General features: G+C 43.1%; 1 protein-coding gene across 1 annotated transcript in view; it reads right to left on the reverse strand.

The window, feature by feature from the left end:
* Nucleotides 1-654: 654 nt before the first annotated feature.
* Nucleotides 655-22,669, reverse strand: part of LOC145344082 (RIB43A-like with coiled-coils protein 2) — a 37,232-nt gene continuing 15,217 nt past the window's right edge. Inside the window, exons 6-7 of the mRNA XM_080190887.1 lie at nucleotides 2,002-2,168; nucleotides 655-1,384 (exon numbers count right to left, since the gene is read on the reverse strand). Of these exons, the coding sequence (XP_080047013.1) occupies nucleotides 1,303-1,384; nucleotides 2,002-2,168 (249 nt within the window). The 3' untranslated portion in view covers nucleotides 655-1,302. The remainder of the gene's footprint in view (nucleotides 1,385-2,001; nucleotides 2,169-22,669) is intronic.

Here is a 22,669-nt window from a genome sequence, read left to right on the forward strand (position 1 = left end):
CAAACTGGCTCTCTCTGGCCAGCTGAAAATGTTCAAGATATTCAGCCTACTGATCCTTAATTATAAACTCTACTGATTTCCCAACAATACATATTACACTATGAGGACAAAAATGCCACTAACAGGTACTTAATTCAAATCTCATGGGTAAAAACAGACAGGAAGCTGCTAAGTCTCTGCTTTATTTGCAACATCGTAAATTGTTTGAAAAAATACTGGTGAGGAAATCGAAGATTGAATTTTGTGTGTCAGAAGGTGTTTGTTTGCATTCATAAGAATCAGTTATTTTTCTTGCAGTTTGGTGGATAAACATTGCATTATTATGCAATGAGATCTAAGTAAATGTTCATACGTGTATTATCTTAAAAGCACAATTAAAAGAAAATTTTCTGAATTTTTAATATAGTATTCAACAACTGAGTACATTACAGGTGGTCACTCTATTAGTCAGAAGTGCATGCATGTTACTTATGCTTGTTATGTTCCTGACTTGTGGGACTCCTAAGATTTTCCACAGTGCACCAATACAGAATTTCAGTTTATGCCAAGCCCTCAATGGAAAACATGCAGACCGGCTGCATGCCAAGGATTTTATTACTCCTATGTTTATTCCAAAATTCCTTGGTTTATTGCTATTCTACAAGACTGATCACATTTGTTAAGAAATTCCTTCTTTTAATTCATCACAAAAATAGTGTGATAAGAAAAATAAAAGATGTTACGGTGTATCTCCTGGATTCATGTTATAGTTTCATGCTTCAGTATACATCAGCAATCTCAGAAACTAGTTAAAGCATTTTGATCTTTACCTGATGACTGCAGATCTTATTGTGAAGCAGTGTGGTCGAGATAGCTGTTTATCATCATCCAATCACTATGGTGAAATCACTGCCAATTTACAGACCAGATCAGCATTCTTTTTTCGGGAGTTTTGTTCTGCCGAAACTTATATGATGGAAAGTTTGATTATCAAAGAGGTAAATGAATAGATGTATTTTTATTTTGCAATTAGGAATTTATTTTCAGACATTTTGACATGGACAAGGGAAGGGAGTAAAAGAAAAATAATACAGTATCCTTTCAAAAACCTGTTGCTGCCTTGGTTTAAAATGACAAATGACCAAATAATTGTAAAATAATTACAAATCTAAAGTGATAATAAACTGATATGATTGTAGAAAACCAAGTGAATTTTCTTACAATGGCTCTTTCAACAGAAATGCATAATTCTTAATGAGGAAAAATCTAAATATTTTCTTTCAACACATTGGGATGTAGTAAAAGATGATCTTGCACTCCATTTCAACGGCTGGTTGTGTTGAACTGATCAAAATATTTGTCAGTTGGAACATTCACGTAGACTTCCTTTTCCAGAAATCTCTCACTGTAAAAAAATGCAGTAATCATTTCTTTTTGCCTTTGTGAGTTACTTATCTACTACACATACACCCCCTCTTGACTGTAAAGTTAATGATTTGGGCCAAGTCTGGGATGAAAGATGCACTGTGATTGGTTGGCAACAGGGATTATTATTATGTGGCAAAACAGACAGTTATTTCTTTCTTTTCTCTCCATATCCAGATATGGCAGTCACAACCAGTTCACAGTTTGAGGGGGGACCAATTGATTTACAATGGGGAAACTTATGTCAGGTTCTATCTTGTTTACTTACCTTCCTAATAGCTTCTAAAAGTTATTTAATTTCCTCTTTCCCCATCCTTGCAACAAAATCTCTCCAATAAAGCAGAAATCTACACTCAAAAAAGTGTGCAGATGCACCCAGTTACTCAACAATAAAATGTTTTCCTCCTTGTGGGAAAACCCTTGGCCTCCAAATGGAACTTGCTCAGGGCAGTATATGTTAATAACAGAAATCACTTTGGTAAACCCTTTATTCTCACTACTTTAAGTAGTTTACTGGATTGTTGCCTCTGCTCATGTCCCTATAAATGTCAAATGTAAATTAAATCAAAATGTTTGGAGCAGACCTAATGCACTCACCGTGCTTTATGATCCCCACACAACAGCATGTTCTGACAGTCCATTTCCTTTCTGAGTTGCCGTGTTATTCGCCGTTGCTGTCGTTCAAAAAGCACAGCTGCTCGAGCATCGTTGGCTCTCAGCCTTTCCCATTCTGAATTACGCTGACGCTCTTCCTCCTCTAATCTCTGGATATAAACAGGATAACTTTTTTTTATTGCTCTAATTCATTGTTCCATTCAAAACAGTTGTTTGAACACCATCACAGTTTCTGACATGGATCATCAACAGAGTTAATCAAAATGAAAGACAGTCATTGTTTTTAATTTATTTATTAATGTCACAAATAGACTTACATTAACACTGCAATGAAGTTACTGCGCAAATCCCCTAGTTGCCACACTCTGGCACCTCTTTGAGTACACCGAGGGAGAATTTAGCATAGCCAATGCACCTAACCAGCACGTCTTTTGGACTGCAGGAGGAAACCGGAGCACCTGCAGGACATGCAGACACGGGGAGAAAGTGCAGACTCTGCACAGACAGTTAACCAAGCTGGAAATTGAACCTGGCACTGTGAGGCAGCAGTGCTAACCAGGTATTTCCTCAGTTGGTCTGCATCTTGTATTTTTAACAGTAAGCAGACTCCGTTTAATTTAGCTAAAATAGGTTGCAAATTATTCTGCAGACACCAAACAAGATTAGAACCTTAAATGGATAAACATATACAAGACCCCTTTTCAAGATGGAGCCTCACAGTTACTGTTCTAAACTTCCAGATGAGTCATAGAGGTTTACAGCATGGAAATAGGTCCTTTGGCCCAACTTGTCCATGCCACGCTTTTTTTTAACCACTAAGCTGGTCCCAATTGCCTGTGTTTGGCCCATATCTCCCTATACCCATCTTACCCATGTAACTGTCTAAATGCTTTTTAAAAGATAAAATTGTACCTACCTCTACTACTACCTCTTGCAGCTTGTTCCAGACATTTACCACCCTCTCTGTGAAAAAAGTGCCCCTCTGGAAATCATTTTGAAATGCTCTCTAGTTTTAGACATCCCTACTTTTGGGAAAAGATGTTGACTATCTTGCTGATTTGTGCAGCTTATTATTTTATAGATCTCTGTAAGATCACCCCCAAGTCTCCTATGCTCCAGGGTAAAAAAAGTCGCAGTCTATCCAGCCTCTCCTTATAACTCAAACCATCAAGTCCTGGTGGCATCCTAATAAATCTTTTCTGCACTCTTTCTAGTTTAGTAATATCCTTTCTATATGGTGACCAGAACTCTGTGCAGTATTCCAACTGTGGCCTTACCAATGTCTCATACAACTTCAACAAGACATCCCAACTCCTGTATTCAGTGTTCTGACCCAGGGGTCACAGTCTGAGAATTCAGGGTAGACCATTTAGGACAGAGGTGAGGAGACACTCTTCACCCAAAGAGTGGTGACCCTGTGGAATTCATTACCACAGGAAGTAGTTGGTGCCAAAACATTGAATGCATTCAAGAGGTGGCTGGATATAACACTTGGGGCAAAAGGGATCAAAGGTTATGGGGAAAAGCTGAATTAGGCTATTGAGTTGGACAATCAGCCATGATCTGAATGAATGGTAGAGTAGGCTCCAAAGAGCCAAATAATCTCCTTTGGCTCTTTTGTTTCTATGACCAATGAAACCAAGCATGCTGAATGCCCTCTTCACCAGTCTGTCCACCTGTGTCCACTTTCAAGGAGCTATGAACTGTACCCCTAGATCTCTTTGTACTGTAACTCTCCCCAGTGCCGTACCATTTACTGAGTAAGTCCTGCCCTGGTTCAATCTACCAAAATGCATCACCTCCCATTTATGTAAATTAAAATCTATCTGCCATTCATCAAGAGATGGTTTTCTCTTTCTGTTTAAACTACAGTTACTGTTGTCATCAACAATCTGGACAATGCCTCTGAAAAGTTGAACATACAAAACTTACTGAATTTAACATACTGTATTTAACATACAAACACATGGAAATGAAGTAAATGTAACAATGGGTTCAACAACTCTGTCCCATTCATGACCAGCATTGTTCTGTCCACAAAGGTGGCTACAGTATTTGATTTGAGTTCAACAAGGACCATTCTGCTCATGACCTTATTGCAGGCTTGGTCCAAACATGGACTGAAGAGCTAAACCAATGGAAGAGGTGATGTGAGAGTGACTGCCCTTGACATCGAGGCAACATTTGACCAAATGTGGCATCAAGGAACTTAAGCAAAACTGAAGTCAATGGGAATTGGGGAAATATCTCCACTGATTGGAGTCATACATAGCACAAAGGAAGATGGTTGTCGTTGTTGGAAATCAATCTTGCAGTCCCAAAATGTCACTGCAGTAGTTCCTTAGGATAGTAGTTCATCGGCTAAACCATCTTCAGCTACTTTACCAATGACATTCCCTCCATTATAAGGTCTGATGTGGGGATGTTCAGAGTTTGTACAAGAGCAGCAGAATGTGGAAATGCCTATAAATTCTCCTCAAAGTCGAACAGCATCTTGATTTGGAAATATATTGGAATTCCTTCACTGCTGCTGGGTCAAAATCCTGGAACACTCTTCCTAACAGAACTGTGGGTGTGTACCTACACCACGTGGGTTGCAGTAATGCAAGTAGAAAGCTCACCGCCACCTTCAATAGGGCAATTAGCAATGTGCCAGTATTTATTGCTCAATCAACAACACCCATATCCTATGAATGAATATGTTTTTAAAAAGTTGCAACCGGACAATATGCTGCCAATTTTTCTTACCTGCAGGCGTGTGTGCATTCTCTTGGGAGAGGAAAGAAAAATTTTAAAAAGGACAATACAGGGGAAAATGAATTATCAGAAATTATTCTATGACCCCACCCCCCAAAGACAATCAAAATAATTCCCTGGGCAAAATAAGGATCTTGAAGTACATCATTCAAGATCCACCATGTCCCATACACAATGAGATCAAGTTCCTACATTAAGCTGTGCAGGTCTCTTTTAAATAGTTACTAGCAAACAAATTGGCAACCTCATCCCAAACTCAGGGGTATAGAAAAACATCCTGATGGATATCCAAGTCCTATGCTCATCTAGTTTGTACACGTTTCCTCATTCTCCCTAGATTACTAAATTCAAACCTTCCAAATATACAGTCATAACATTGTCGTGAAAATGTGTTTGGTGCTAAACAATGATTTTTAATCCACCAGCTGAAAACTTGAATTTAACCTTTTGAAAAGCAGACTTTTTAAAAACATTAAAAGTGACATGAACTCATAGTCAGGATGGCCATTTAATTTGCATTACTGTACATTCCAACACCCACTGAGATGGAGACAGGATGTCTGCAGAAACATCTGTCTCACTAACAAGACATAATGGCAATCACTTGAGGTATTCAACTTTTGGAAACAGACTGTTAAAAGCTAATTGCTTGGACATTGGGACTCTGGTTTAAGACAACTTTCCAGACATGAAGCAATCAAGTTACAATTGGAATATCATGGCCCTAACTTCCAAGTTCCAGGTCATTGTAACTGGAGAGTTTCCCAAAGCTGGAGAGTATCCCAGAGATGTCCTGGTGACCCCTGAGGTACCCAGGTAAGGATTATATGGCAATTGCCCAGGCAGTTTAAACATCCAATGAGCAATTGTCCTGCAATGGTAGCTGCCTGAAAGACATAAATTGCAAATTTTGGATGATTCCAATTGTCTTTCAACCGGAAAAGTTTAGAACCAAGATTGGTGGAACGGCAAATTGCGCGGAGGGTGTGGAGAGTCTGCAGAAGGATCTAGATAGGCTGGGCGAATGGGCCAGGAACTGGCAAATGGAATTTAATGTTGGCAAGTGCGAGGTGGTCCACTTTGGTAGGAATAATGGTAGGAAGGACTATTACTTACGTGGCAAAAAACTGCAGCAGGCGACGGTGCAGAGGGACCTCGGGGTCCTTGTGCATGAGTCGCAAAAACCCAGCCTGCAGGTGCAGCAGGTGGTCAGGAAGGCTAATGGGATGCTGGCCTTCATAGCGAGGGGGATTGAATATAAAAGTAGGGAGGTCTTGCTGCAGCTGTATAGGGCATTGGTGAGGCCGCAGCTGGAGTACTGTGTGCAGTTTTGGTCGCTGCACTTACGCAAGGATATTTTGGCCTTGGAGGGAGTGCAGAGGAGGTTTACTAGGTTGATACCGGAGTTGAGGGGGTTTAGCTATGAGGAGAGGCTGAATAAACTAGGCTTGTACTCGTTAGAGTTTAGAAGAATGAGGGGAGATCTCATTGAGACATATAAGATGATGAATGGGATGGATAGGATAGAGGTGAAGAGACTCTTCCCGCTCAGAAAGGACAGTAGGACTAGGGGGCACAGCCTCAAGATAAAGGGGGGGCGGTTTAGAAGGGAGTTGAGGAGGAACTCCTTCACTCAAAGGGTGGTGAATCTCTGGAATTCTCTGCCCGTTGAAGTGGGGGAGGCTACCTCGCTAAATATTTTTAAGACGCGAGTTGATGGGTTTTTGATAAGCGAGGGGATTAAGGGTTATGGGGAGAGGGCGGAAATGTGGAACTGAGCCACGACAGATCAGCCATGATCTTATTGAATGGCGGGGCAGGCTCGAAGGGCTAGATGGCCTACTCCTGCTCCTATTTCTCATGTTCTTATGCAAGAATATAACTAACCTCCCTGAACTCCAAAAAGATTCCCCCCAATGCCCCCCTCACCTCCCACAGGACTCCCTGACTCCAACATCCTCACGGGACCTTCCCAACTACTTCCTACCCGCCTCATGGGACTCTACTATTTACACCCTGACTCCTACAGGGTTCCTTCACTCCCCACCAGAGCCATTGACTACCCCTATAACATTTTGATAATACTGCTCATTTTTAGGGTTCTACATTGCCCTGATTCTATCTTATCGCCTTTTTAAACAGTTTACAGTGGGATGCCTTAAGATTGGGGACAGAATAGCAGGTGTTTGAGAGGAATTGGTATTAATGGATTTTATTACTTTAAAGGTAGCTTTGGTCTGGGTTCAAGCAGTTGTATGTTGTTTTTGTTGTATTATGTGCAATTAAGAACCTTTTTGTTAGCTTTATTATTCAAGATCCACAGTAGCAAAGTGGTTAGCACTGCTACTTCACAGCTCCAGGAACCTGGGTTCGAATCCTGGCTTGGGTCACTGACTGTGTGGAGTTTGCACATTCTCCCTGTGTCTGCGTGGGTTTCCTCTGGGCACTCCGGTTTCCTCCCACAGTCCAAAGATGTGTGGGCTAGGTTGATTGGCCATTCTTAGTGTCCTGGGATGTGGGGCCCAGGTGAGATTGTGGTTGGTGCGGACTTGATGGCTGAATGGCCTCTTTCTGCACTGTAGATTTCTATGATTTAACAAAATAGCCAAATGTAAGCCAATCTTAGGATGATGCCTTATCTTCAAGCAAAACCAGGTGATGGTTTAGTTTGATTTGATTTATTATTGTCAGACTTTTGTATCTTTTTCCCAGTGGAAGAGGGTGGAAGGGAATGGGGTCCCTGACTATGCTGGCAGCAGGAAGTGTAGACAGCGTCAGTGGATGGGAGGCTGATTTGCATGATGAACTGGTCATTCATGACCCTTTATAGTTTCATCCAGTCTTGGACAGAGCAGGAGCCATACCAAGCTGTGATACAACTAGAAAGAATGCTTCCTATGGTGCACCTTTAGAAGTTAGTGAGAGTTGGAATGGACATGCCACATTTCCTTATCTCCTGTGAAAGGTGTTGTTGGGCTTTCTTAACTATAGCATCCATATGGAGAGATCAGGATAGGTTGTTGGTGATCTGGACACCTAAAAACTTGAAGCTCTCAACCATTTCTACTTCATCCCTATTGATATAGACAGGGGCATGCCCTTCACTATGCTTCCTGAAGTTGATAATTATTTCCTTCATTTTGTTGACATTGAGGGAGAGATTATTGTCATTGTACCAGTTCACCTGATTCTCTATCTCTTTTCTGTATTGTCTCTCATCATTGTTTGAGATCTGACCCATAATGGTGATGTTATCAGCAAACCTGAAAATCAAGATGGAGAGAAATTTAGCCATACAGTCAAAGGTGTATAAGGAGTCTAATAAGAGACTGAGAACACAGCCTTGTGAAGCACCGGTGTTGAGGATGTTTGTGGAGAGGTGTTGTTGCCTATCCTTACTGACTGCGGGTTAAGAAGTTTAGGATCCAGTTGCAGTGGGAGGAGCCAATCCCCAGGTCTTGAAATTTGAAGATGAGTCTCATAGGAATAATGGTGTTAAAGGCTGAGCTGTAGCCTATGAATAGGAGTCTAATATAAGTGTCTTTGTTATTTAGGTGTTCCGGCGTTGAGTGTAGGATCAAGGGAGATGGTGTTTGCTGTGGACCTGTTGCGGCGATAGGCGTCCTGTAGTGGATCCAAGCAGTCTGGTAAGCAGGAATTGATTGTTGCCATGACTAATCTTTTGAAGCAATTCATAATGATGGATGTTAGAACCGCCAGACAATAGTCATTAAGGCACACTGTCTGGCTTTTCTTTGGTACCGGAATGATGGTCATCTTTTTGAAGCAGGTAGGGAACTCAGATTGGTGTAAAGAGAGGTTGAAGATGTCTGTGAATACCCTTCCAGCTGGTCTGCACTGGACCTGAGTGCTCATCCAAGTACCCTATCCGGGCCAGTTGCTCTCCGTGTTGACTTCTGAAAAATCAGCAATGGTAACCTCAGATACAGGCTCGTCCAAGGCTTCTGGAATGGAGGGCATGCTCTTGATGACCTCTTGCTCAAGCTGGGCGTAGAAAGCATTGAGCTCATTGGGGAGGAGTGCATTGGAGCCAGTGATTTTACCTGCCTTCATCTTGTTGCCTGTTAGTTGGTTAACCATATCTGTAAGGCAGAACACCTTTCTTCTTGACATTATGGTAGGAAGTTTTAATAATTCAGCTGAACGCCAGTTTCTCCTTTCACCAAGTGCCCTTTATTGTGTGGCAAGAAAAAGACCACTCCTGTGGCTTATAGCTTTCTTACTGAGGTAGGCTTTCATTTCTTCTGAGGGCTGTCATTGGAATCCCCTGTGTAGGATCATCTAATTTTAGATATGGTTGGATATTTTTGGATCCCGCTTTAAACTACCTTGCTGACACTGGCAAAGTCTTCAAAAAATTCGGGGTCATCACAAACTCTTCCAATGCCGGTAAAGGAACCAGGCTTGTGGGCAACAGGAAGCAACTTAGTGCATCAGATTAGCCATGTGGGTTCCAGGGCAGTGTTCTAGTAGATATTCATAGGCTGCCAATAACAAGGCCTAACGCGAGATCCGAGCAGAAGGAATGGCGGGGGAGGGCTACTTAACTGCCTTATTCTCTTTAAAAAGGCCTATTAAGGGTTTATGGTTGGTAATTATAAAAGAAGCATCTACCATAGATGCATTGATGGAATTTTTTCACACCAAATATGACTACCAATCCTTCTAAATCAATCTGCGAATATCACTGCTCTGTGTTCAAAGGGATCCTGGAGGCATATGCGTTGGTTTTTCTGTCCTGTCTTTGCAGTGAGGTGACAGCATCACTCCAAACCTAGTATGGAGAAGCAACACAAGTCAACATAAATTCCCTCTTGGGGTCAAAATGGGCAATAGGTTAGTTGACAGCTGCTGATGTTTAACTTTAGAAAAAGCCTTTGCTTGCAGAGCTCCCCAGGACTATCTCTGGTATTTTTGTAGTATGGCATGCAAGGGGACCAGCATGGAAGCCAGTTTTGGGAAAAATTTTCCATAATAGGGATTTCAACTCTGTGGTGTCTCTGGGGGTTGATGCTTCTTTGATGGCCTTCACCTTATTCCCTACTGGATTTAACCCCTTTTCATCCACTTGGTAGCCTAAATAGGTTATTTCCACTGCTTAAAAAATGTATTTCTTCCTCCTTAATGAACTCCCGCTCAGAAAAATATCTGCAAGATTTCTTTTAAGTTGGCTGGGTGTTATTGTTCTGAAGACCCTATGATCAAGACATCATCTAAGTGTACTGCAACCTTGGGTATCCATTGGTGGATGTACTCTTGAGTTTGTCCTTCACTTTCTCTAATTCAGAGTAAGGGACGGGTCTTGCTCTGTAATATTTGAGAATGGCATTAGGGTTAACATAAATTTTGGCTTGAGCCACTCTTATCTTCCCGAGTCCTTCCTGAAAAAACTTCACGATATCTGCTAATGACTTCATACAGTCCTTCCTTGCTTAGCAGGAAGATCTCCAACCAATTTAACCTGATTTTCTGGAGCCAATCTCTTCCCATTAGGCTCAGTCCTTGTTGATCACATTGACAAGTGGAAATTGAGCTGATTGCTGTCCGTAGATCAATGGGGTCATTGTAGTGCCCTTTATCCTTAATAGTTCACCTGTATAGGTGGTTAGTCTGGCCCTAGTGTTCTCTTATTTTAAAAATTGAATACCGGTTTGAAGGTAGTTATACGCCTACTCCACAATAACAGAAACTGTGGCTCCTGTGTCTAACTCCATTTTCAATGGATGTCTACTCACCAGCAGTTCTATCCAATTATGGCAACCTTGGTCGTGACAAAGTGATTTAGTTGCATTGCTTCTTGTTCTGGCAGCATATGTACCTCCATGGCATAGGCTGGTACTAGCCTTCATCTCCTTCCAAAGCAACACGCATTTTGTCCACTCCTGCAACCATGCTTTGGCTGAATTGCCTGGCTGTATCTATAACAGCCCGACTGTTGGTCCTTGCAACCTTCCAAAAGAGAACCTCGTCCATGTGAGGGTATATCATTGCATTTCCTCAACTGCCAAGTGACGTAAGCTGGGCCTTGATTTGGTAGTGGGAATCTTGACATCTTAGTTGCGCAGGCACTCTCAGTGGAGGGATGGTTATTATCATTCATGGTTTTTCTCCCTACCCGGAAAACATCGCTTTTGGGCAACCTTTTGTAGCTCAAGTCCCTTTTTCTGCACTTTGTAGTGATAAGACTATTTCAATAGTCTTGCAAAGATGCAATAATAGATTGCAAAGATGATCCTGGATAGGAGCAAAAGTAACAGGGTAGTTGTTATGGGGGACTTTAACTTTACAAATATTGATTGGAAAAGCTATAGTTCAAGCACGTTAGAGGGGTCAGTTTTTGTCCAATGTGTGCAGGAAGGTTTCCTGACACAGTATGTAGATAGGCCAACACGAGGTGAGGCTACATTGGATTTGGTACTGGGTAATGAACCAGACCAGGTGTTAGACTTGGAGGTAGGTGAGCACTTTGGTTTTAGTGACCACAATTCGGTTACGTTTACCTTAGTGATGGAAAAAGATAGGTATATACCGAAGGGCAGAAGTTATAGCTGGGGGAAACGTAATTATGAGACTATTAGGCAAGATTTAGGACATAGGTTGGACTAGGAAACTGCAGGGGTTGGGAAGAACTGAAATGTGGAGCTTGTCAAGGAGCAGCTACTACGAGTCCTTGATAAATATGTACTTGTCAGGCAGGGAGGAAGTGGTCGAGTGAGGGAACCGTGGTGTATTAAGGACGTTGAATCTCTGGTGAAGAGGAAGAAGGAAGCTTATGTAAAGATGAGATGTGAAGACTCAGTTACGGCACTGGAGAGTTACAAATTAGCCAGGAAGGAACTAAAGAGAGAGTTAAGAAGAGCTAGAAGAGGACATGAGAAGACTTTGGCGGTTAGGATCAAGGAGGACCCTAAAGCTTTCTATAGGTATGTCAAGAATAAAAGATTGGTTAGGGCAAGATTAGGGGCAGTCAGGGACAGTAGTGGGAAGTTGTGCGTGGAGCCTGAAGAGATAGGAGAGGCACTAAATGAATATTCTTCATCAGTATTCAAGCAGGAAAAAGTCAATGTAGTCGAGGAGAATACTGAGATACAGGCTTTTAGACTAGACGGGATTGAGGCACATAAGGAGGAGGTGTTACCAATTCTTGTGAGTATGAAAATAGATAAGTATCCTGGGCCGGATGGGATTTACCCTTGGAATCTCTGGGAGGCTAGGGAGGAGATTGCAGAGCCTTTGGCTTTGATCTTCATGTCATCATTGGCTACAGGTATAGTGCCGGAAGACCGGAGGATAGCAAATGTTGTCCCCTTGTTCAAGAAGGGGAGTAGAGACCATCCTGGGAATTATAGACCGGTGAGCCTTACTTCTGTTGTGGGCAAAGTTTTGGAAAGAATTTTAAGAGATAGGATTTATAATCATCTAGAGAGAAATAAATTGATTAAGGATAGTCAACATGGTTTTGTGAAGGGTAGGTCGTGCCTCACAAACCTTATTGAGTTCTTTGAAAAGGTGACCAAAGGGGTGGATAAGGGTAAGGCAATTGACGTGGTGTATATGGATTTTAGCAAAGCGTTTGATAAGGTTCCCCATGGTAGGCTACTGCAGAAAATGCAGATGCATGGGATTGAGGGTGATTTAGCAGTTTGGATCAGGAATTGGCTAGCTGATAGAAGACAGAGGGTGGTGGTTGATGGGAAATATTCAACTTGGAGTTCAGTTACAAGTGGTGTGCCTCAGGGATCTGTTTTGGGGCCACTGCTGTTTGTCATTTTTATAAATGACCTAGATGAGGGTGTAGAAGGATGGGTTAGTAAATTTGCTGACGACACCAAAGTCGGAGGAGTTGTAGACAGTGAGGATGGATGTTACAGTTTGCAGAGGGACATAGATAAGCTGCAGAGCTGGGCTGAGAGGTGGCAAATGGAGTTTAATGCAGAAAAGTGTGAGGTGATTCGCTTTGGCAAGAGTAACAAGAGTACAGAATATAGGGCTAATGGAAGGACTCTTGGTAGTGTTGACAAGCAGCAAGATCTTGGTGTACATGTGCATAGATCCCTGAAAGTTGGCACCCAGGTTGATAAGGTTGTTAAGAAGGCGTACGGTGTGTTAGCTTTTATTGGTAGAGGGATTGAATTTCTGAGCTGTGAGATCATCTTGCAACTGTACAAAACTCTGGTGCGGCCGCACGAAGTATTGCGTACAGTTCTGGTCGCCGCATTATAAGAAAGATGTGGAAGCATTGGAAAGGGTGCAGAGGAGGTTTACCAGGATGTTGCCTGGTATGGTGGAAGGTCTTATGAGGAAAGGCTGAGGGACTTGAGGTTATTTTCGTTAGAGAGAAGGTTAAGAGCTGACCTAATTGAGGCATACAAGATGATCAGAGGGTTAGATGGGGTGGACAGTGAGAACATTTTTCCTCAGATGGTGATGGATAACACAAGGGGACATAGCTTTAAATTGAGGGGTGGTAATTATTAGATGAATGTCAGAGGTAAGTTCTTTACTCAGAGGGTAGTAAGGGCGTGGAATGCCCTCCCTGCAGCAGTTGTGGACTTGCCAACTTTAAGGGCATTCAAATGGCAAGTGGATAGGCATATGGATAATATTGGAATACTTTAGGTTAGAGGGTCATTGGATTCGTTCCACTGGTTGGCGCAACATCGAGGGCCAAAGGGCCTGTACTGCGCTGTAATGTTCTATGTTCAATAGCTCTCTAAATCCAGATCAGATTCTGCCAATAATTCTTTTTGGATTATTGGGTTGTTCATTCCAGACACCAATGTCTCTCAACATTTCATTTAGAGATTATCCAAATTAACAATGTTTGGCTAGTTTCCACAACCTGGCCAAAAATCCTGTAATGGGCTCCCCAAGAGTTATCTCTGTTGTATTAAAATGATGGCAGAGATCTTCCACTCGTTCCCCTTGTAACCGCTGCCAATGAGAATAGAAAACCTGGTTCTCAGCCAAAACTCCGTTCATTGTAGCAGGACAGAAAATCCTAGCCGTGGGTGAGGTCAGAGAATTCTGGCCAATATCTCTGGAATATGACAGAAGACTTGGGTTCCTGGTGGTTTTTAACCAAATCTGAAAGTTCATTAAAAGTCTTCAAATCAGGGATACCTGGATAAATCAGGCCTTTGATAAAGCTGAATGTCAAGGCTCCACAAGCTGTGAATAAGATTACTTTATGCCTTTCATCTCGCTCAATATTGTTTGCTCAATAGAAGTAGCGCATGCGCTCTATATATACATATAAATAGAGTCCAGCTTTCTCCATTCACAACATAAGGTTCAAGTTTATTGAGGAAAGACTTTTTTTCCTTATCAGGGAAGAAACAGTTTCCTGCTCAATGATAGGTTACCAGGAGCAATAAAAAATCTTGTTTACCTTCGTCATCAATGTAATAACATTGCCGAGGCCAATCCTCCAGACAATAATAGTGCTTGTTGAATAGGGGAACTTGCATTCCATGATGCCCGTGGGGAGATCCATTAACGATGCCTGTGTCCTTCATGGCCACTTTAACAAGTGACTTGAACTCATGGCCATAGTGGCCATCTAATTTGCATTACTGTACATTCTTCATTCTAACAGCAATTGAGATGGAGACAGCATGTCTGCAGAAACTCACCAAAGACAGTGATTCCCTAGGGAATGTAGAGGCTTTGCATCTCATTAACAAGGTATCTATGAAAATCAGCTGAACAATTCAACTGCTGGGGATGGACCATTAGAGACTAATTGCTTGAACAATGGACCCTAGTTTAAAATTGCTTTGCAGGGAATATAAAAAGATAACATCCAGACATGAGCTAATCATGTTACAATTGGAATGTAAATAATTGTTTTTGAATTACTGGCAATTGGGCTGACAAGCCATCCCATTTGTATGTTTTAAGTCTATGCTTTCTCTGCAAATAACACAAGCAGCTGAGAAATTCAGAGAGAAGAACCATGAAGTTGATTTCCATTTTTAGTTAGTGTGATCCTAAAGGATCCCAATTTGCATGTATTAATGAGGGTTAATATTTGGTTAATTTTGCTGCATTCTCCAAAGATAGTTCCAGCTTATTTATTAGTGTCACATTAGCATTGCAATGAAGTTACTGTGAAAATTCCCTAGTTGCTACACTCCGACGCCTATTCGGGTAAACTGGGAGGCAATTTAGCATGGCCAATGGACTTAACCAGCATGTCTTTCAGACGTTGGGAGGAAACCGCAGTATCAGGAGGACCCACGCAGATACAAGGAAATCATGCAGACGCTGCACAGATACTGACCCAAGCCGTGAATTGAACCCAGGTCCCTAATGCTTTGAGACAGCAGTGCTAACCACTGTGCCACCCTTGAAGCACACTCTGCACTAAACAAAGTGTTGCATAATGACTATAATACTTTCTATTGGATTGTCTTAGTTCTTTATCCTAATACTTACTGTAAAACAAAATAGTGTGGATACTGGAAATTTGTAGTCAAAGCAGAAATTAACATAAATACTTGGCAGTGATGTTCCCTCTAAGCTGCATATCCATGTGGCCAGGTGACAATCCAACCATTTCCAAGTAGACCACACACCAGTTCACCCCTTTACATCACTGACTCCAACGCACCCCTCCCTGATGAGCTCAGTGCATTCTACACCTGTTTTGAGCAAGAGGTAGCGAAAGCATGCCCTCCATCCCGGAAGTCTTGGATGAACCTGCATCTGAGGTCATCATCGCGAATGTCAGAGCAGTTTTTGCAAAGAACATAAGAACATAAGAAATAGGAGCAGGAGTAGGCCATCTAGCCCTTCGAGCCTGCCCCGCCATTCAATAAGATCATGGCTGATCTGTTGTGGCTCAGTTCCACTTTCCCGCCCTCTCCCCATAACCCTTAATCCCCTCTCTTATCAAGAGCCCATCAACCCGCTTCTTAAAAATATTTAGCGAGGCAGCCTCCACCACTTCAACGGGCAGAGAATTCCAGAGATTCACCACCCTTTGAGTGAAGAAGTTCCTCCTCAACTCCGTTCTAAACCGCCTCCCCTTTATCTTGAGGCTGTGCCCCCTAGTCCTACTGTCTTTTTTGAGCGGGAAGAGTCTCTCCACCTCTATCCTATCCATCCCATTCATCATCTTATACGTCTCAATGAGATCTCCCCTCATTCTTCTAAACTCTAACGAGTACAAGCCTAGTTTATTCAGCCTCTCCTCATAGCTCAATCCCCTCAACTCCGGTATCAGCCTAGTAAACCTCCTCTGCACTCCCTCCAGGGCCAAAATATCCTTGCGCAGGTGCGGCGCCCAAAACTGCACACAGTACTCCAGCTGCGGCCTCACCAATGCCCTATACAGCTGCAGCAAGACCTCCCTACTTTTATATTCAATCCCCCTCGCTATGAAGGCCAGCATCCCATTAGCCTTCCTGACCACCTGCTGCACCTGCAGGCTGGGTTTTTGCGACTCATGCACAAGGACCCCGAGGTCCCTCTGCACCGTCGCCTGCTGCAGTTTTTCGCCACGTAAGTAATAGTCCTTCCTACCATTCTTCCTACCAAAGTGGACCACCTCACACTTGCCAACATTAAATTCCATTTGCCATTTCCTGGCCCATTCGCCCAGCCTATCTAGATCCTTCTGCAGACTCTCCACACCCTCCGCACAATTTGCCTTTCCCCCAATCTTGGTGTCATCAGCAAATTTTGACACCCTGCACTCGGTTCCCTCCTCCAGATCATCTATATAAATGGTAAATAGCTGAGGCCCCAGCACCGACCCCTGGGGCACCCCACTAGTCACCAACCGCCAATCCGAATAGCACCCATTGACCCCCACTCTCTGCCTCCTATTTGACAACCAATCCTCTATCCACGCTAACACCCTACCCCCAACTCCATGTCCCCTGACCTTCTGCAATAACCTCTTGTGAGGTACCTTGTCAAACGCCTTCTGAAAATCCAGAAAGACCACATCCACCGGCTCTCCTCTATCCACTGCCCTAGACACATCCTCATAGAACTCCAGTAAATTTGTCAGACACGACTTCCCTTTAATGAAACTGTGTTGCGTCCGCCCTATCAAGCAATTCCCTTCAAGATGCCTCGCAATTTCCTCCTTAATGATCAACCCACGGAAAGCAACTGGCCCACATGGGGTACCTGGACGAGCATTCAGATCCTACGCAGGTCAGCTGGCAGGGGTGTTACAACAATCTGAGGTCCCTCTCTACCTCAAGACAACCATCATTCCGGTACCAAAGAAAAGCCTAGCAGTGTGCCTTAATGACGATCGTCCAGTGACTCCTACTATACCCCTTATATACCCATGACTGTGTGGCCAAATTCCCCACCAATTCAATTTTCAAGTTTGCTGACAACACCACCATAGTGGATCAGATATCAAATACTGACAAGATAGAGTACAGGAATGAGATAGAGAATCTGGTGAACTGGTGCAGCAACAATAATCTCTCCCTCAGTGTCAACACATCGACTCAAAAGTGGAGAGACCAACATGCCCCTGTCTACATCAATGGGGACGAAGTAGAAAGGGTTGACAGCTTCAAGTTTTTAGGTGTCCAGATCACCAACAACCTATCCTGGTCCCCCCATGCTGACACTAAAGTGAAGAAAGCCCATCAATGCCTCTACTTTCTCAGAAGGCAAAAGAAATTTGTAATGTCAGCTACAACTCTCTCCAACTTTTACAGATGCACTATAGAAAGCATTCTTTATGGTTGTACCACAGCTTGGTATGGGTCCTGCTCTGCCCAAGACCACAAGAAAGGTTGTAAATGTAGCCAATCCATCATGCAAACCAGCGGGTCTGACAGTATTATGGGCATTAAATGTTTCAGGTTATTGACCTTTTGTCGCAAATCAATAGTGCATAAAATCACTACAGTACAGAAGGAGGCCATTCAGCCCATCGAGTCTGTATCGACCACAATCCCACCCACGCCCTATTCCCATAATGCCACGCATTTACCCTGCTAATCTCCCTGACGCTAGGCTCAATTTAACATGGCCAGTCAAACTAACCCACACATCTTTGGACTGTAGGAGGAAACCAGAGCACTCAGAGAAAACCCACGCAGACATGGGGAGAATGTAGAAACTCCGCACAGACAGTGACCCAAGCCGGAAATCAAACCTGGATCCCTGGCACTGAAGCAGCAGTGCTTGCCACTGTGCTGCCCTAATGTTTTGACAAGAAATCATTAACCTGAGATGTTAACTGTTTTTCTTTTCACAGATGCTGCCAGTTCAATGTCAAATTGACCCAGCTAACTGCTGCTTTGTATTTTCTGGGCTGAATCTACAAAGTCAACAAGGTTGCTCAGTTTCAATGTCATTCATAGACTTATTGCCCAATTTGTTTTCCTGTGTCACATTTCCATTCATTTCAAACAGTACTTTTCATATTTTATTCCACCGAGTTAAAGTTAACTCCTATCTCTTTTAGTTCCACAAAATTTGATCAAACTCAGGTTATATATTAAATTCAAAGGTGGTTCTAGTATTGACGCCAGAGGCATCCCGCTCAGTTCTTCTGATAGATAATGAACAAAACTGGACATGAAAAGGGACAATTAACATATTCTTTAATAATGTATTGTTTAGTCCTCTTAATCTTTCTAAATATGGCGAAAGTCCATTCTTAAGTTCAAATTTTATCAAGGTTACATTTAATGTAAAGCATTATATGCCGACACTCTTGTTAAGAAAGCCCCCAACACCTCTACTTTCTCAGAAGGCTAATGCACCATAGAAAGCATTCTCTCTGGTTGTATCACAGCTTGGTATGGCTCCTGCTCTGCCCAAAACCATAAGAAACTACAAAGGTTGTGAATGTAGCCCATTACATCACACAAACCAGCCTCCCAACCATTGACTCTGTCTACACCTTCCGCCACTTCAGAAACATAGCTAGCATAATTAAGGACCCCACACATCTGGACAAACTCTCTTCTACTTTATTCCGTCGGGAAAAAGACATAAAAAATCTGACTTCACGTACCAATTGACTCAAGAACAGTTTCTTTCCTGCTGCCATCAGATACTAAGTTGATCTTTCTCTACATCCTGGCTATGACTGTAAAACTATATTCTGCAATCTCTCCTTTCCTTCTCCATGAATGGTACGCTTTGTTTGTATAGCACACAAGAAGCAACACTTTTTACTATATCCTAATATACGTGACAATAATAAATCAAAATATATTGTGGTAATCATTTTACCGGACTTTGAAGATTTAACATCAGAGCACGTTCAATTCAAAATTCTTGTTCCCTTTCTCATACTATAGTAAGTTGATAATCAAATCACTGTGTGCATAAGATTCTTGTTAGATGTCAACTGTTTTCTCCCTAAAACTTCTACCTTCAGTTTTTCCTCCCTCTTTATTTTAAGTTCTTCCTCTCCCCATATCAAAAATACATATACTGATTTAATTCAAATTATTGTGGTCAGACAAAAAGTACAGAACTAAATCATAAATGTTTGTGGACACAATGTTGGTGAAAGGCTTTAAAATGCAAATTGAGGGCAGCACGGTAGTGCTGCTGCTTCACAGCAGCAGGGACCCAGGTTCAATTCCTGGTTTGGGTCACTGTCTGTGTGGAATTTGCACACTCTCCCCGTGTCTGTGTGAGTTTCCTCCAGGTGCTCTGGTTTCCTCTCACATTCTAAGACATGCTGGTTAGGTGCATTGACCCGAACAAGCGCCACACTGTGGCAAGTAGGAGAATTTCACAGTAACTTTATTGCAGTATTAATGTAAGCTTTACTTGTGACTAATAAATGAACTTTAACGATGTTTGTAAAAGGTCAAAGAAAACTAAAATGATTCTTCATATTAAATAGTTTTACTAGTTTAACCCAGCCATCACTTCAAATATACTTTGTCTTTCTTCTGTTCCTGTGGATTTCTGGAAATGCTTTCAAGACGCAAATCCATGCAGCTGATACTGATCAATAGCAATTATTTCTGTGTTGTCAATCGCTTTTATATCAGTTTATGGCCTTTGACATTGTTCCATGAGGCACTCATCCAGTTTAGTTCTGCACTGAAAATGTATCGGTTGCTTCTCTAATTTTAAGGACTCCTGTATTTTTAACTCCATTTTGATTGACAGCCTAATATAATTGCACAGAAGGTCTTTTCATCTTCATTTGCATCAAAAGGAAACAACTCTTGTTTTGGAGGGAGCTGTGGATCAGTGGAAGGAAATATCCATTACGAGGGAGGAAGTGCTAAGGTTTTTAGGTAGCATAAAAACGGATAAAGCTCCGGGGCCTGATGGTATTTATCCCAGGCTGCTTAGGGAGGTGAAAGATGAAATTGCTGGGCCTCTGACGCAAATCTTTGTCTCTTCTTTGGACACAGGTGAGGTCCCAGAAGACTGGAGGTAGCTAATGTGGTACCGCTGTTTAAAAAGGGTAGTAGGGATAACCCTGGTAATTATAGACCAGTGAGTTTGACATCGGTGGTAGGAAAATTATTGGAAAAAATTCTTAGGGATGGGATGTATGAGCATTTGGAGCGTTGCGATCTGATTAGGGATATGCAACATGGCTTTGTTCGGGGGAGGCCTTGCCTTACGAATCTGGTGGAATTCTTCGAGGAGGTGACAAAAACAGTTGACGATGGGTGAGCCGTTGATGTCATCTATATGGATTTCAGTAAGGCGTTTGACAAAGTCCCTCACGGTAGGCTGGTAGAAAAGGTTAAGGCACATGGGATACAAGGACAGGTAGCTAGGTGGGTCGAAAACTGGCTGGGAAATAGGAGACAGAGAGTAGTTGTCGAGGGGACCTTTTCTGGCTGGAGGCCAGTCACCAGTGGTGTGCCGCAGGGCTCAGTACTGGGACCTCTCCTCTTTGTAGTATATATAAACGACTTGGAAGAGGGTGTACGTGGTGTGATCAGCAAATTTGCGGATGACACCAAGATGGTAGGATTGGCAGATACTGAGGAGGACTGTCAGGTGACACAGCAGGATATAGATAGGTTGGTATATTGGGCAGATAGATGGCAGATGGAATTTAATCCTGACAAATGCGAGGTAATGCATTTCGGAAGGAATAATGCAGGGAGGAGTTATGTGATAAAAGGCAGACCGATTAAGAGTATAGAGATACAGAGGGACCTGGGAGTGCAGGTGCACAACTCTCTGAAGGTGTCGACACAGGTAGAGAAGGTTGTGAAGAAAGCTTATGGAATGCTAGCCTTTATAGGAAGGGGTATAGAGTATAAGAGCTGCCGTCTAATGCTTCAGTTGTACAGAACGTTGGTTAGACCGCATTTGGAGTACTGCGTCCAGTTCTGGTCACCTTACTACCGGAAGGACGTGGAGACCCTGGAGAGGGTGCAGAGGAGGTTTACCAGGATGTTGCCTGGCATGGAAGGACTGAGTTACGAGGAAAGGTTGGAGAAACTGGGGCTCTTCTCCTTAGAAAGACAGAGATTAAGGGGGGATATGATAGAGGTATATAAAATACTGAAGGGAATAGATAAACAGTGGTAGGCTTTTCCCTAGATTGGGGACAATTATGAGAGGTCACGATCTAAGGGTGAGGGGGGAGAAGTATAATTTGGATATGGGAGGAAGGCTTTTCACGCAGAGGGTCATGGGGGTATGGAACGCACTACCGAGTAGGGTGGTGGAGGCAGGCACGTTGGACTTGTTTAAGGTTTACTTAGACAGACGCATGAGCGAAGCAAGGATGGAGGGTTATAGTAGAGGGTATTTAATAGGGTCAGAGCCTCAGGACAACACCGGAAATGTAGTTTTATATGTTAACGTATTGTCTTTTTATTCCACACTGTTGGTCCACCTTGTTGTCAAACAAGGGGCATGCACACGGTGGGTCGTGCGTGGGCTGCTCTTGGAGGTTCCAGGAGTGGCCTAGTACTTCGTGTCGTTGTGTGTGCTTAATCCTGGACCAGCAGATGGGCACCGCAACAGCTCAGTGACTATCACTGCTAGCTCTGCAGATACATGGATTTGGGCCTGTGTCTGTGGGAGTTTGCGCATTCTCCCTGTGGTTGCGTGGGTTTCCTCCGGGCGCTCCGGTTTCCTCCCACACCCCAAAGATGTGCTCTTAGGCTGATTGGTGTACCAAATTGACACTATTCTCCCCTGAATGGCTACATTAGGGGTTCCACTCACATACACACAGGGCAGGGTAGGTGTGGGAAGATGCGGCGGCGCGGGCTCGTTGGGCCGAAGGGCCTGTTTCCCGTGCTGGGATGTTCTTCGTTCTTTGTAACTCGATAGGTCAGAAAGGTAGAACTTATTCTTTAGTTTTTAGTGAGATTTTGCAAGCCCAGGCAAGTCGTGGGGGTTACAGATAGTGTGACATGAACCCAAGGTCCTGGTTGAGGTCGTCCTCATGTGTGCGGAACTTGGCTATCTGTCTTTGTTCTGTGACTCTGCATTCTCATGTGTCGTGAAAGCCGCCTTAGAGAATGCTTACCCGAAGACCAGAGACCAAATGCCTGTGACTGCTGAAGTGTTCCCCAACAGAAAGAGAACACTCTTGCCTGGGTGATTGTCAAGCGGTGTTCGTTCATCTGTTGTAGTGTCTGGATGGTCTCCCCAATGTACCATGCCTCGGGACATCCTTTCCTGCAGCGTATCAGGGAGACAACGTTGGCCGAGTTGCAAGTGTATGTCCTATGTACCTGGTGGATGGTGTTCTTGTGTGAGATGATGGCATCCGTGTCGATGATCTGGCACATCTTGCAGAGGTTGCTGTGGCAGGATTGTGTGGTGTCGTCACTGTTCTCCTGAAAACTGGGTAGTTTGCTGCAGACAATGGTCTGTTTGAGGTTGTGCAGTTGTTTTGAAGGCAAGAAGTGAGGGTGTGGGAATGGCCTTG

This window comes from Carcharhinus amblyrhynchos, chromosome 6 (genome assembly GCF_965287045.1).
Source record: "Carcharhinus amblyrhynchos chromosome 6, sCarAmb.v2.hapA, whole genome shotgun sequence".
Classification (NCBI taxonomy): Eukaryota; Metazoa; Chordata; class Chondrichthyes; order Carcharhiniformes; family Carcharhinidae; genus Carcharhinus; species Carcharhinus amblyrhynchos.